Source organism: Porites lutea, chromosome 8 (assembly GCF_958299795.1).
Source record: "Porites lutea chromosome 8, jaPorLute2.1, whole genome shotgun sequence".
In the NCBI taxonomy this organism is placed as follows: Eukaryota; Metazoa; Cnidaria; class Anthozoa; order Scleractinia; family Poritidae; genus Porites; species Porites lutea.
In genome coordinates this window covers 5,764,100-5,775,914 of record NC_133208.1, presented here as the reverse complement: position 1 = coordinate 5,775,914, position 11,815 = coordinate 5,764,100, and the positions used below count along the sequence as shown (strand labels likewise).

At 40.5% G+C, this 11,815-nt stretch overlaps 2 protein-coding genes across 2 annotated transcripts in view; one reads left to right on the top strand and one right to left on the bottom strand.

Moving 5' to 3' along the window:
• Nucleotides 1-3,574, top strand: part of LOC140945611 (uncharacterized) — a 16,334-nt gene extending 12,760 nt beyond the window's left edge. The window contains exons 9-11 of the mRNA XM_073394624.1: nucleotides 990-1,174; nucleotides 2,419-2,506; nucleotides 3,210-3,574. Of these exons, the coding sequence (XP_073250725.1) occupies nucleotides 990-1,174; nucleotides 2,419-2,506; nucleotides 3,210-3,309 (373 nt within the window). The 3' untranslated portion in view covers nucleotides 3,310-3,574. The remainder of the gene's footprint in view (nucleotides 1-989; nucleotides 1,175-2,418; nucleotides 2,507-3,209) is intronic.
• A 149-nt stretch (nucleotides 3,575-3,723) lies between these two features.
• Nucleotides 3,724-11,775, bottom strand: LOC140945612 (hematopoietic prostaglandin D synthase-like). The gene is made up of 5 exons (XM_073394626.1): nucleotides 11,558-11,775; nucleotides 10,092-10,193; nucleotides 8,802-8,917; nucleotides 6,981-7,091; nucleotides 3,724-5,927 (listed from the first exon to the last, which is right to left on the bottom strand). Exons 1-5 carry the CDS (start codon nucleotides 11,688-11,690, stop codon nucleotides 5,751-5,753), a joined length of 639 nt encoding a protein of 212 aa, XP_073250727.1. The 5' UTR covers nucleotides 11,691-11,775; the 3' UTR covers nucleotides 3,724-5,750.
• Nucleotides 11,776-11,815: the final 40 nt, after the last annotated feature.

Genomic DNA, 11,815 nt, shown 5'->3' with positions numbered 1-11,815 from the left:
CTTGAGATGGCTGAGCACAGTTTTGGCAGTTTGTGAGTATATGTCATTTGTCAAATCATGGCAAGAGAAAGGTTGCAGCTCACAAGCTGAAACTTGGCAAGTGAAAAATATACTGATGAAAGATTTTGATTGACAGGTAAAATGTGACGTTTTCGTTGTTTCCATGGCAACATGAACGATTAAATACAACCTTAAAATTTCACTTTTGCTCAGTTTACATAACATTCGCTCATAAGATTTTGCTATAAACTTGCGCACAGCTTACTATAATTAATCATTACCATTTGAAACTTATTTGACCAAATTTTAACAGACGGGTGTTAAGATAATCTGTAATATAATTGTATTGTAATTATTAAATGTATCACAAAATTCTTCTGTTCAACTTTCATTTTAAAGTTCTCATTATTTAAAATATGATAAAAGTCAAAATTCTGCCAAACATCACAAAATTTTAATGGGTAGACTTTGAGAAATTGTCTTCTGTGTACCATTGCTTTTTTTGCCGCCATGTTTATTTGTCTAATTTCAAACACGAGCCGTCACGTGAGTTACCGCTGACTGCCCGCAAAACTGTGTTCAGCCACCTTAAGCCACTATGACGACCTCTGCAACCCAACGTCACACAAATAAACATTAAAATAGTTTTAATTAGCTAAACAGCAACCGTATAGCCAACTGTTTAGTACATAGAGGCGTGCAAGCAAACTCTGACGGCGATCGCCTTTTTCAACTTTGAGTACGGGATAAGGAGAGGAAAACGGAGAGAAATCACAGGCCGAATTTGCAACCACAGCATAAAGAAAACTTGCTCCCCACCTCAAAATCTCGCGTGTTAAAATTGCAAACGTGACGATGCGAGAAGCGTTGCGTGACAACACAAGAGACGGCGCATAGCAGACTATTCGATCCCGGACAAGTCAGAGGATTTCGCCGACGAGCCTAGTGCTTAATGTTCTCGTTTCCTTTTGTTTATTTTTGTTCACTAGGTGTGTCCAGAGTGGAATAGATGATATAACAAGTGATGTCGCCTGGGCACTTTATCTCGATAAGCTGAACGAGGCAATATGGCCCAACGGAAAACTTCGTGAAGAGACCAAGAAACCCAGATCGGAAATTGAAAAATCACAAACAAGAAAAGTAGCTGTACAGGCTCTTATGGATGCATTCCCAGGTACGTGTACATGTAAATTAACGAAAAAGTACTTAACAGTCAAATCTAGTCGAAGTTCCTGTGATTGATACCCAACCTCGTTCCAGGGCGGGTAGGAGAGAACCCTGGGAACGAGGTTGATTGGTACCCATACGGACGGTTTGGTGTTAGCCTGGGACCAGGCTCTGCGTTGGGGGAAAAGGAGAAAAAAATTGGCGTGGGCGAAAAAAACAAATCGGCGAGCGAAGCGAGCCGGGAAGTAGTCTGGAGAGGGGAAAGAGTAGCGTAGCCTTGAGACATCTTCCCAGGCCACCGCTCGTCTCGCTTCGCTCGCCGATATTTTCCCTATGTGACCCCCTTTGCATCATTTTTATCCCGTGTGAATTTATAATATGATTCAAATCCATTCAAGCGAAAAAAGTCGACCTCGAGACTTCGTCGCTCGCTCGGTCGCTGCGCGACCTCATGCATTGAAGCTCGCTTCGCTCACTTTTAAGAACTTATGAGAGGTCGACTTGTAACAAGTCTATGGACAGGTGTTCGGACGGTAAAGGGAGTGAATAATTAGAGGCGAGGACTGGAACCCACTGAGACGGAATTAAGTATTCAGGAGAAAGGACTGGGATTTAGTTCACCAAGCTCTCTCGGCCAACCGCTCCGGTGTGATGTTCAATGTGTGAACGATTCGTTCCAGTTTTGAGCTATTTCCGTTCATTCTGTACGGGCTAGCTTTTCATGTCTGCACGAAAAGCTATCCAGTATTGAGTAGACGAAACGTGGGGACACCTTCTCAAGACTTAAGATTTAAACCTGGTTTAAAGGAGTAAGGTACCGTGGTGCAGTGGAACTTGCCAGCAGTATACCATCGATTCGATGGTATATTTGCTTGGAAACGAGGTTGATCGATGGTATATTCGCTTGAAAACGAGACTGCTTGGGCAATGAGTGAAGTAAGAAATGGCGTTCACGGCTATCCGAAGACGAATTAGAAGAAATGCAAGAATACGCAAAACATCTTGCTCGATAGATCTTATCTGCTTTTTGAGGAGTATCTGCAGGAAGAAAAACATGTTTTTGTATCTTGAAACGGTGCCGAGGAATGGGCCAAAGTTTTGGAAAAAATCTTCCAGGAGGTTAACTTGTTAAGAACTTAGAAACATTTTGAATGAATAATATAACAGTTATCTATGTTACACATTATGCCATCAAATGCTCTTTGGATTATGAAGTTTCTCTTTATCTGTACTCTATTTGTTCTTTTGTAGGTTTTTTCAGGCTGGTGATTGGTCCAAGAATTTACCACCAGACTGCCGTGAACGTTATTGACTCGCTTCAATATCCACAATTAAACAAGTAGGTATAAAGAATAGCCTGTGAGCATGCTCACCGACGCTCATTTTTCTCCATCCCCTCGCCACACTCCACCCCCCCCCCCCCTCTCCCTCCCTCGGCGCCTCGATATAATGACCCTTGGAGTTAAATTAGCCTTAAGCCTGTAGTGCAGACTTTTCGGTTGACACGATGTGTGTGTGTGTGTGTGTGTGGGGGGGGGGGGGGGGGGGGGAGTATTTTCTGCAGTCGCCATCTTTGATTGAGATCAGAGGAAGAATGGGAGAGATAACAATCTACAGAGATTGCAGCCACCGAAAACTGCGAAAATACTGGCTGGTAAAGACTTAAATCGCCGATAGACATACATTCCTTGCAAAAATTCAAGTTTTTGATAGAGGATATCTCCGAAACTACTAGGCTCATCGGGCTCACATTTTTCAGAGTGTACTAATATCGCTATGCTCTTTCAATATCCAGGGATGTTAATTTAAATAGATTGGTCGGGACACGATGAGGGTATGGCAATAAGGCCTAAAAAATGTAAACAAAGATTCGCCTGCATGATGCGAATAAGGAGATAGGACGAAGTGGTGGAGGGGTTCTGCCCCGCCCTCCCCCTTCCCTGCCCCCTGTGACTTTCGCGTGCATCACAACTTAAAGAATTCTCCCACTCCCGTTAGAATTAACTCCATGATTATGATGAAACTGTTTTATGTCTCCACAGGATCTTATTTTACACTCTGCTGGAGCTTTTATTCTCTGAATTCGTGCCAGAAATTCAGGACACCTTGCAGTTCTTCAGGCGCATTACTGCTCAAAAGTAACATTTAATAACCAATTAAGGGATGATTATCATTCTTATCACTTCAGTGGTTGTCTTCTTAGGCCCTCTTCATATGAGTCCGGGCTGCTAACCATACTAACCAATATTCTCGTCTGGACACTCTATGAAGCTTAAGCAACGGCGATGGCAACGAAAATGGCAAAAATACCATAATTTTAGACCAGGAAAATAACAACTTCGTTTAAAGCAACAAGGATTCTCTGTTTAAGTGACGTTTTTGCTGCCGTCGTGGTCGTATTTGCTTAAGCTCGCAACCGGCATTTTTGCAGTATGTTAGTGGAACGTCGAGGTCCAAGTAAGCAAGCGGGGATCTAGTAGAAGGACCCCAAGTGAGAAAATACACTGTAGCGTGTTCTTTAACCACAGTATAGTACTCAGATTAGCCCGAAAACAGTACCTGTTTATTTTTGAATTATTTGAGTATTGTAGCAACATATACTTTGGTATATTACTACACCGTGATGAAAATTTTGTTCCAGGCATTAGAGTCTATTCATCGCTCCTACTAACGCAGGGGCGACCACACCCAACAGGCAATCAAATCCTGGAACTTCAGTTTCATCGTCATAATTATTCCTCAAAAAAGTTGAGCAGTGTTGAAAAATTATTGTAACTAGATTAGAATTTACATGAATATGTATTTTATTCAAAACGCTACGTTGATTTATTTAAGTTCATTTCGTTCATGACCAATAGACCTTTTTACCTTGTATGTTTTTTGTTTTCCATTTTCGGACTACGTTATGGTACCTCAGAGAACTGTTCTTTCAATTGTCGTTCTATGCATGTGCGTGCACGTCAATCATCATCATCATCATCATATTTAAGTTTCGTCGCGCCAGGTGGCCCATAAGGCCATGCGTGCACGTGCATATGTATGCATAATTTAGGAAGAGACAAAGGCCAATTCCCTGGAGAACATGACGTGGTCTGAAGTTGGGAAAGCAAAACATACAAGCTAAAAGGTCTATTGGTAGATTGCTTTTGGTTTTTTTAAAGCTAGTCTTAAATAATATGTTTTATCACAGAGTTAAGTGGCTCAACAAAACCACCGAATCGTTTGTTTGAAAGTTTGTTGGTTTGTTTTTAATGAAGTTTCTACTGATATTTTTACAGTTTACTTTATTTTATTATCTTTTGGCACAATATTTACAGTTTAGAGCTAAACTTGAGTGCTTTTTATTTTTGAGTCTGCGTATGTAATCTTAAAGTTTTGCCGTTTAAGTGAAAATTACTGTTTCCATCTTTGAGTATTTGGATGAAATCCTAGGGTGTAATAATCAAACAGAGAGCTATTGAGAAAAAAAATTATATGTAGTGATAAAAGACCACAGTTGCAAACGATATGGAATACTTACTTTGAATTCAATTTCAATTACGTACATTATTTGTTCGGTACAGTAGCAGTTTTCTAATTAACGAAACGAGGTCAGATGGAAAGCTTTCGAAATCATTAGCTTACACGAATGGAAACTATTCAAGAGGAGATTTATTAAGAGAGATTCGTTCATGCATTTATCATAATAACAAAAATACACGGAATTTATTTTATTTAAGAATTATTATATGAAATAAGTATTGATTATTTATTCAAAGCTTTACATAGACATAAAATTGAATTGGAGAATCATTAAATGTTGTTGGTGACGGGGGGTGACTCCCATACTATAAAAGTGACGGGTATGCTCGTCGGGAAATTACAATTAAACTTCTATAAACGGAGACCAATCTTATCGCAGCTCAGTTTTTATTTGATCCTAAAGGAGACTAAACTTCAACAAAGTATGACGGCATTTTCCTTTTCGTATGGATATTTACTTCTCCACACTCAACCCGAAGGGATGGATACCTTTATGACCCAGAACATTAGCTTTCCGTTCTTAACACCCTAAGTGAGACCAAAATCCTCCGAGAGAAAAAAACGGGGGCTGTAAACACACACTGCTTGCAGCCTTTCGCAGGCTAAAGCTACGGCAAAACGGATAACAATTAAAACGTTCAACATATTCAAACCTGTCTTGCAACAAATCAGGTTGTTACAAATTGCGTGAATATTGACTTCTGATTGGATAAAATTACGCGGGAGTCACGCCATGCACGGGGAGATAAGTCACTGGCTACAAACCAAGTTTGCCTTGGGCCAAAGTAAAACGCGCAACATGTGCAAATTTTTCTGTAAAAATTAGAACTTCTCTAGTTTCTGCAACAACTTTTCGCAACCCGCAAAAACCTTTATTTGTTGCCAGACAGGTTGGAACGTGGGTGGTAAAACGCGCATCATCGCTGTTCGTTTTTGTTGCCCCTTTTATCGTACCTTAAGATTTTTAGAATAATATGAGCGACATAAAGTACTACGAAAACACAAAGAAAATTAAAGCTTCATTCGCGTGCACGTCAAACGCGTTCTAAGTACACCACTCTTTAACCAGTCGTTTGTGGGCGTTTCTCTATCCACGCTTTTATTTCGGGCACGTTTAACACACGGGTATAGTGCCCTGCCAACAGCGGGAACTTGTCCAGTTCCTTGGGGACATCTGTTTTACCTCCCAAAAGAATGTTATTCAAGAAGTCAAAGATGGAGATGTCGGCATAGTTCAGCTGCAGAAAGGAAACAGAATAAAGGAAGTAAAATAATACTGAAAGTTATGTTGTGGAGGCATGGGATTGACGTAAACTTCTGGCCAACGTGTTGGTCAAGAGGCGCATTAAATAATCAGTGTCCAAGTGTTTGTGGGATACCCGGGGAAGCAGGGGAGCCGTGACTCAAGAAATATTTTACATGGGGATGCAGCTCCGTCCCAGGGAGAAAACCCGTGAAACATTGAGATTCTCGAGAAACAAGGGACCAGTTATTAAGCGTTTATTGTTATACCATTTGTACATTTTTGTCAGCCCTAAAATTAATTTAAAAAAAGCCCCTCTGCATGATGAGTATTGTATCGTGCATTTTAGTGACTTTTTCGAGGGAGACCGAGCATTTTTAGTGTGGAAAAAATGGAGCATTTTAGTGAAGAAATGAAAGCCTTATGTACAGAAGCCTAATACATAAAGCCCCGTGCAAACGGACGCAAGGCATTGTTGGATGTTACTTGTTGCGTCAGTTTGCACACCCTGTTGCATGTTGTTGGATGTTGTTGCGTGTTGTTGCGCAAAGTTTGAAACCGGTCAATTTTCAGTCAACAACTCCCAACATTTCTTTTGTTCCGTGATCGCCGAAGCGTAGCGCAACAATGTTGGATCCGTTTGCACAGCTCTTCCAACATTGTTGCGGCCACGCGCGCTCATTACGCATGGTTTACAAAGACTTATAGGTTGTATCCTTCCCACGATGCACTGCAGGTCCCAACATTGTTGGCAGTTGTTAGGAGTTGTTGCGTCCGTTTGCACGCAGTCTAATTATAAAATGGCGGCTCATAGTATCAACATATTAAAAGTACTGTATTTCTGTAATATTCAGAGAAAATTTTCGGTGGGGTAGGATGGACTTAGAAAACTCCCAGAACGGTCAGTAACTGAACACATTCTCAGCTTTTTTATTTTTCACTAGATAAATAAGCGAAGAATCTATCCTTGCTAAAGTTAAACTACTCGGCCACGATTCAGAGATAAACCCCTCCTCATACCCTTGTGTATTTTTCTCATCCTACATACCTTCTCGCCAAAAAAGTAGGCCTTGCCTCCATCCCTGCTTTCGAGAAAACCTTCATATTTCTTTAGTCGGGCAGGAAGTGTGGTTTCGAAAAATTCCTTCTGCATCTTCTCCTAAAATCAGAACAAATTATAGTTCAATTCTTCACGTAACAGAATCCTGGAATATGTGGGGAGGAATTGTGAATGAGACAAACGTGCTGCAATTAAAATCGGAACAAGTTTAAGTTGCCACCACGGCGACGGTAGTCAAAACGTCACTTAAAACACGTAACTTCGCGTTCTGCTTCAGGGCGATTACTATCCTAACTTGCTCACTTTGTCAAATGTAGGCGAACTCTCCTAGAGTTAAATCGGCCGTACGAAAAATACCCAGGTTCTAAAAGAGAAAGGGAAATTCGCCGTCCTTTGTCGGTTATGTTCTCGATAAAAGGTGAATTTAGGCCATATCAAGTTGTCGTCGTCACGGGGGTACTTCCTCATGCTGAAGCCATGATAGGTATGTGCCGCCCCAAAGGGTTTGGTTTTTGCGCTGTTTTAGTCTGAAAACGGGTATTTGCGGTCATACTTTGCCCATTTTGGTCTGGAATAGGGCATGGTTTTCGAGAAAACTGTGGGAATGTATGAACGTATTTATCGTTTCACTATGAATTCCAAATGAATACGACAGAGAGCGAATCTTTTTTGTTGGCGTTCTAACCCAAGTAATGACGACACAATTTCTTTAAGGCCAGGTCTGAAAACGGGTGTGAAGAATTTTTGGTCTGAAATAGGGTCAGGATATGGAGAAACGGGCGGCACACCCCCATCAAGTATTCCCAGGAGTACCCCCTCCCCCCACCCCGCCAGGTCGTTGTCTAGTGACGGCAGCGAAATGTACCAAAGAGTGTGTTGCACGTGCTTGCTTGCTTTTTTGAAGTTGTTTGTTATTGAAGGATTTCATACAGCAGCAGAAGCTAGCAGGAGCGATTTTCTTCTTCAGAATGCGAGACTAACTCCTCTACGAGTGTTCTAATCTACTTGTATAACTGTAAGTTGTTGTTTTTCTTCTTTCTTAAGTATCACATGTGGACAGACATTCCAGGGAGCTTGTAAGCAACAACGACTTTGACGGCTACGAAAGCCTCACGAAAAAAGTGAATTCGCGCTGCTTCAAACTTTATCTCGCTTATTCCATCTCGTTCAATTCGTCAAATGTTCGTACTTTTCTCTGGAGTTGAATTCTAAAAAAAAACTGTGTCGAAGTTCGGTCAACTTCAGTAAAAGAAAACGAAAGTTGTTGTCTTGAGTTCACGTCCTTCGCAGAACGTGAAGTAATCTCTCTTGGGATGAGTCACGCCTTTGAGTGCGTGAATGTGATCTGTGGTTGCAGTTCACCTTGTTTTGATACACACCTCCTTCGTCAAAAAAAGTCCTATCGAAGTGCTTGCAAAATACTAGTTAGTATGAGATCAACGTGATTTACATAAGAGAGGAGGAAGGGTTGTATCAAAACAAGGTCAACTCGAGTCTCGTTCCATCTATGCGGCCTAATTCCTTGTGCACAAGGCGGTTGAAGTAGTTAGTTCTCATTATACAGACTTTTGTTCTTGGGCCATCGTAGTTCATTCAAAGCTGTCTTTTATTTTTGATTTAGTTTTCATCAGCACAACCTCATTACAAGGCTCCTCTTCTACTCGTCCCCCAGGGACGGGGAGAAGAAGAGGGCCCTGGGAATAAGATTGTCACTAAGAAATGCCCCTCGTCAAGGGAGCTTACAACTTGAGAAATGCTTGACATATGCACATTCCTTGGAAATTAATAATTAGTTGACACACGCATTACCTTTCTTGCTGCGTCTTCCTCATAGTATATCCTGATCAGACGCTCACGTAAATCAAGAGCGCCATCGCTCAACGAATCGGCTAATGCTTCATCAAAAGGGTCACTTGGGCACAAACCTAATAACCAACAGTACAAATTCATTTCTTCTCTTATTTTTAGCTTTTCATAGGCCACTGGCATATTTCAAATTTGCCGCTTTGCTGATTACAAACACGGTAACAATGTCCACACATTCTGCGCCAAATAGCCAGTAGCTGCATTAGACTACACAGATTCTGTGTCAAATTATTGTGTTCAAGACACAGTGGCGCACCATGTGGTATGTGGTCTGTTGTGATGTAAAAATTTATTTGAGACACAATCATTATTAAATGAGTTGTTCTCAGTGGCTGGAAATTGATCAGGTTTTTTTTTGGGGGGGGGGGGGTGGGGGGTGAGGGAAAAAAAAGCAGGCAATCAGTCTGCCCTGGGTACCCACTCGGGTTGCCAATCAAAACATTAGGATTCTCTTTCTCTTGCCTGCTTGCAAAACCACTCATATAATTTTTCATCTTTTAAGGAGGATGTCAACTACCCTTGGGCTGTTTTACTGTTCATCCTCCCAGACTAGTATGAATTACGAAGTGGCTCCTCACATACATCTCGCTTTTGGCCTCCTAGTTTTCTCTCTTTCTCTTTTGGCCTCCTATTTATTCAGTTTCCCACTCCTTTTATCAGTTTAATAATAATATAATTAGTTATAATTATCATGACTGTGCCCGGATGAAAGGAGCCATTTCTGGTGTTGACATTGCACTTTTTGAATAAACATGTTAACTTAATCGGGAAATTTTAAAATATATTTTTCTTACTTAGTTCCTTAGTTTCTCTCTAAAATGAAAACATTACAGTTTACAGAAAACTACAGGAGCCAGTCTCCTGAAAACAGTTAATTTCCAAAAGCCCTGATCAGTTATAAAAACCTTGTATTAAATTATTGTCAAAAAAGAAATTAAATTTAATTAATTCTTTAAAAAGTGGTGTAAAATTGAATCAAAAATAGATGGCAAAATATGGGCTTGATAAGTCACGTGAAATGCTTAGAAAATCCATCATTAAAAATGAAACTGATATCCTTTCGTAAAAAAGGGTCAAGCCTACAAAGTTTTAAGATAAAAGGCGTAAAATCCTCTTTGAACCAGACCAAACCCCTATAAATTTTCCGAGATCCATTCCTTAATCACCCGAGGAACTTTTTTTTGGATTGACTTTAGTTAGTGTACTGATGAACAACCCTCGTTGATACATCACCTCCTTTCTTGCAGATATACTTGCAAATTGCACCAGATTGTCCCAGGATTTTTCCTTCGGGAGTCACAATGTAGGGTAATTCATCAAAAGGCGGTCTGCCAGCTGAAACAACAAAAAACCAAAAAAGAGGGATTAAAATTTTCTTTACAAACATTCCACCATTCACCTGTCAAAATTTTGACCATTCTTGGTCGAGGTTGTCATTTGTAGGCAGGAACAGGGAACAGTGATATACGGTGACACGTAAAAGAGAAAAAGCGACACACATTTTTGCATGTATATTATTAGCAAGTATGAAACCACACGATTTTTCTTGTGTTATTTGAGATAAATCAGCCCTCGAAAATTTTAACAAAACTGCAAACTTGGTTAGTCCAAATTGCGCTCGAAATCATTTGATTACGTAACAAATTGTAGCGTGACCTGTCCCCTGTGGCGTCCGAGAAATAAACATGACAGTTTGTTGCGTCAATGAAATTTTCTTTGGACAGGGAGAAAAGAGAAACCTCTAGTCGTTGCTTGTCTTTATATTTATAATTTATTAGTCTCTAGTCAAAGGAAATTTTCAATTTTAGGTTAAAGCATTCTTATAACATCGTGTGTTTGGGAAGATTGTCATTAGATTCAGCAGAGTGAACATAAGGTTTAATTTGCATTCGTGACATGATGTTTTTACTTAGGACTTGTTCACGCGATTTATTACATTTCTCGAATTGCTCTGGCTAGATTTTGTGTCTGCTATCCTTCATCAGTTCATACTTGTTTTGTGTGTTGTTTGAGTTGCATTAATAGTAATCCGTGGGATTAAATATTGCAATTCACGCTGAAAACAACGAGCGGTGACAAATTATATGCACACACGAAACTTTCACTTTTGCAAACATCAGGAGCCGGCTCCTGCAAACATTCGGTTTTCGTTGCATACGCGTGTTGCAATAGTCCAAAGTAGTAAAAAATTCCGGAAAAATGCGTTACACAGCGAAACAATGAAACCACATGTAGCTATAGCCTGTGTACCCTCGAAAAAGGTTCGATCTATTAGTCAGCTACTGAGTCATTTAGTAACTGGATTGGAATAATTTGCTTGGAAAAATTTGTTCTCATTTTACCGCTGCCTACGGCAAAAACTCGGCAACTTTTTTTTTCTTGCTTGTTGAACTTACCTCGGCTTAATAGAAAGCTTGATATAGGGTGCCATTTTTGCCGAGATCAAGTTATTAAAATTCGTGAACTTCGAGACGGGGCCTCCAGACTCCAGAGGGTCGTTCTCGATTGAAATTTACCAAGGATAAAATTAAGCGTGACTCTGATTTTAAACCCGGTTTAAATGCCGAGATTTCGAGACTCACGCTGATATTTTCCGAGACACACCATTTTCCGTCGACTGTTTCACAGAATTTATTTAAAAGTGTATGACTAGAAGAATGGGAAAGTCGGTGATTATTGTGCAAATCAAATCTACTTACAGGCTTTCTCTTTTTGCCAGTCTTCAAAGGGCACTCGAACGTCCTCGAATTCAACTTTCGTCGCTACGAATGCCAGTCGAGTTCTTTCTCCCCGACCGCGGATTGGAAAGTAAACGTGCTTGTAGCCTGACATTTCTGTGGAGGTTTCAGAAGATTGTTGTGAACGCCCAAAGACACAATCGCCAACCAAACTGAGCGTGACTAAGCTAGTTTGCACAGTGGGAGGCACCTTCGCGGCCCCAGAACAAACTTTTTATC